Here is a 4011-nt window from a genome sequence, read left to right on the forward strand (position 1 = left end):
TTTTTACAATAAACAAAACAAAAAAGTTGAAACAAATGTCAAGATTATAATTGTGCAAATGAATACAGAAACTTTAATTCTGATAAACACAGCACTGAACTGTGTGTGTTGGAAAAAAACACTGGTAGACATAAATATTAACACATACATAGTTTTAAACACATGTAAAAAAAAAAAATACAAGAAACTCGAAGAGCTGTCTTTGAACTCAACTGTGGGCAAATTTGAGAACAAGTTCATGCTAAATTGATTTCATGACAAGAAACCACCACAAATTTTGCAATACTCTTTCAACACCCAGCTCAAGCAATACAGGAAACAAAACATAGATGGCCACCGGTCTTACTTAGATGTGCATAATGTCTGACTTGGAAATGTTGCTCACTGTGTACTACATAAACCAAGTCTACTTTTTACAAACACCATCATACTCCATCATCATGCTTTGATTCTCAACACAAGGCTTTTCTACAACTATGACCAAAAAAAAAATTGCACTGAAAGTTCTTGGACTTATTTTTGTGTGTCATACCGACATCGGGGTACCTATGACATCTACCGTTCCTCTTTCTCACGGTCTGCCACATCAACCTCTGACTGCCGCGACACTCAGTTTATTTTTCTTTTTCAGCACCGGTGTCCCGTTGGTGGCAAAAAAAAACAACAAAACAACTGTGTTCGCACGGTCTTTCAATTAACACCCGCACCTGTGAAGTGGTGACTAAGCTATCTCACTAACTTCGCTCTGACCCCGGGGCCGTTACCGTGTCCGTCAATCAAGGCGGCCTGTCGTCCGTTTTTCCCCCGATCGGCGATCACTCGTCACCCACCTATTGTTTCACTGGGCCGGCATCCTGCGGGTGACCACCCCCCATCGCCAGCCCGCACCCTCCCTGTGTGCCTGTGTGTGCGTGCCATCCTCCATCCCACCTCCATCCCACAACACTCACACTACCATACAAATACTACCGTTATTGTACAGTGTATAATGCAAATAGGCATGCAAACACTAATGAACATTCCATCTCTAACTCTGACTGCCCTCCTCGCACCCACCAACACACACATACAGAATACACAGAAGGTAACAACTTTCAGCTGCAAACTAAAGGCTAAGGCACAGTCTTGCATTGACAGGCTTGATCCTACTTTAATGCATATAGAGTTTTACAATTACAATTCTTTATTTAAATCAAATCAGACTTTATTGTCTGTCAAGGAGACCCAAGACAGAAATTTTTCTTTTGCTCACAAGGGCAGGATACATACTCATACAGACATTTAATACACACATTTTACGAGGGGTAAAATAAGCAACTGAGCGCTTTTTTCCATTTAGCCCTCGCCCTTTACAGGGAAGGAAATTAACTACATAAATGAAGTAATTAAGCATTATAGAAAAAATTTGTAGTAAACACAAAGAAGAGTGGATATGTACAAGGTGATGGTTAAGAAGATAATTTACAAGGTCACGGAGTTGGGAGGAATCTCTAGAGGCCTCATCGATATATCTTGAAAGTGTTTAGATAGATGGTGTCGAAAGCAGTTCAGGGAGTGCAATAGCTTGAGATGGAGAGGGAGGCTGTTCCATAGCATGCTTCCTGAGAATTTCAGACTTGATTTGAAGAGGTCTAGTCTAGGAAAGGGATATTCAGTTTTGGGAAGGTTCTAGAGTTATTGGAGGAAAATAGTAGAGAGAGTCTTAGCGATAGTTTGCCCGTCAGTATTTTATACATGAAAATACATTTGTTAAATTTAAGTCTGTTTTGTAGAGGAAGGACGCCTAGAGAGGTGAAGTCATTCGGGTCTAATTTCGGTTTTAGTAGGACAGCTTTGATTGCTCGCCTCTGAACACTAGCTAGAGGTTTCATGAAAGCTCCACTAGCGGAGTCCCAGAGGGTGGAGGCATAGTCAATGACTGACTGGATGTGGGTGATATAGAAGAGTTTTCTTGTATGAGTGTCACGGAAATGTTTTATTCTTGACAGCTGGTAGACTTTCTTGGAGATGTTTTTACTTGTGGTTGAGATGTGTTGGGACCACGATAAGTTATTGTTAATGGTAACACCCATGAGTTTGTGGAACTGTACTTCCATTATTGATTGAGAGCCGATTTGGATATTAGGAAATAGGTGGCTAGGTTTTGTCTTTTCTGTCTGGTTGTTAGAAGCATGACTTCAGTTTTCTGGGGGTTGAGGGACAGATAGATTTCCTGGTGACAAATAAATAGTTGTTAAACTACAACTCATACATTTAGAAACTTGTCTTTGAACTTGTTTCATAGAGATCAGGCTACCATAATTACTCAATATATTACCTGCTGCAGTAGTTCCTGTTTGGACTGCTTGATTTCATCACAATTAACACGCAGTGAGGACAACTCTCCTTCCAGCTGTTCAATGGTCCTTGATGGTGTATCTTTCTCACTGAAATATTTCACTGTGAATTATATATCATGATATGGCCCAATGCTCTTCAAGGAGTAGCAAGGACTAAACTATATATATAAACTATATACAGTGGAACCTCGGTTAGCGAACGCCTCGGATAGCGAATATTTGGGATAACGACACAAATTTCGTCAAATGTTTGTCTCGGATAGCGAACAAAATTTCGGATAACGAACAGCCACGTGAACCACACGTGACCGACCAGCATGTCATCATTCGCGCTCGAGACACAGTTACGATCAGTCGTCCCATATGTGTGCGCATCCTTCTTATTTAGTGATTTTTGTGCTGTATTTTAATAAGATAATCCTCAATCATGGCTCCAAAGAAGATTAAGAGCAATTAATAGTAGTGAGGTAATGACAAAGAAGCGGCCAACAAATGAATTGAAAAAGGAAATGATTTCAAAGTATGTAGGTGGCATGCGTCTGTAGAATATGTGATGTCGTATTACCGAAGAGTTTTACAAAAAAGGAAGAAGCAACAGATACTGGACAAGTTTTTTTCCCTTAACCTCAAAGCTACAGAAAAGGGAAGTCTCCCCCGATTATAATGTCACGTGTGCTCATGGAGGGGGAATCAAAGCAGTAATTCTACCCCATCCTCCCCACACCTGCTGCCACCCACGCCGTAAAAACGGCAAGTTTTCTGATGTTTAAATGCTTTCGTTAATGATTTTATGTTTATTTAACTCCATTTATATTGTATTATAACTCTTCTCATTAAAACAAATACCTATATAGCCTGTAACTTTCAAATATTATCAACAGGGGCTGGGAACCAATTAAATCTATTTCCTTTATTTCTTATGGAAAAAATTGTTTTTACGATGTAATCCGACTTCACAAAGCAAGCATGCCTTCTCAAAGCAATATGTCCAATTCTTAATCTTGTTGTTAGCTCATTAGTCTAAAGGAGGGCGTTTAAAAACTGGAAAACATACAGTCAGGGTAATAATAATCCCAATGTTGAGAAAAGCATGTTCATTTATATTTACTTTATATTTACATGCCAATAATCTGAAGCATATGAAGCATCATTACAATTTTTAACTTTTTTTTTCACAAACAGTATACTAAAGATATATTAGTATTATTACTTACTACTTTTGTGACTGGATTGTCTTCTGTGCTTCATCTAACTGAAGTTGCAGTTGGCTGGCTTGCTCAAATGACAATGCCTCACTACTTGGTCTGCTGGCATTGGCATTTTCATCAGCTTCTTCATAGTCCGCATCTGACTTTGCAACCAGATCTTGCTGCCTTCCTGCTCCATCATCTGATTTCTTCCTGAGTCTTTCTTTCAAGCTCACAGAATCTAACTCGTCTGTATCCTTCTTTTGTACCCCACAGATTTTCATGTGTCGATTTAAGGATGAGGCGTGGATAAATGACTTCTCACATTTCGTACACACGAATGGTCTGTCACCAGTGTGGGAACGCATGTGATTGGCCAAGTGACTTGATTGCTTGTATGTAGCACCACACTCTGTGCATACGAAAGGTCGATCACCTGTGTGAGCACTCATTTGAACAGTTAAACGAATTCTTGTTACTAACTG

General features: G+C 39.6%; 1 protein-coding gene across 1 annotated transcript; it reads right to left on the reverse strand.

The window, feature by feature from the left end:
* Nucleotides 1-2166: 2166 nt before the first annotated feature.
* Nucleotides 2167-3810, reverse strand: LOC112553131 (coiled-coil domain-containing protein 102A-like). Its single transcript, XM_025220155.1, has 2 exons — nucleotides 3554-3810; nucleotides 2167-2426 (listed from the first exon to the last, which is right to left on the reverse strand). Exons 1-2 carry the CDS (start codon nucleotides 3808-3810, stop codon nucleotides 2306-2308), a joined length of 378 nt encoding a protein of 125 aa, XP_025075940.1. The 3' UTR covers nucleotides 2167-2305.
* Nucleotides 3811-4011: the final 201 nt, after the last annotated feature.

This window comes from Pomacea canaliculata, linkage group LG12 (genome assembly GCF_003073045.1).
Source record: "Pomacea canaliculata isolate SZHN2017 linkage group LG12, ASM307304v1, whole genome shotgun sequence".
Classification (NCBI taxonomy): Eukaryota; Metazoa; Mollusca; class Gastropoda; order Architaenioglossa; family Ampullariidae; genus Pomacea; species Pomacea canaliculata.

Excerpts from the sequence above, each read along its gene's own strand:
- LOC112553131 (XM_025220155.1), bottom strand. The coding sequence starts at position 3,810 with ATGAAAATCTGTGGGGTACAAAAGAAGGATACAGACGAGTTAGATTCT. Across the intron at positions 2,427-3,553 it reads ACAATCCAGTCACAAAAGTA|TGAGAAAGATACACCATCAA; the intron begins GTAAGTAATAAT and ends GAAATATTTCAG.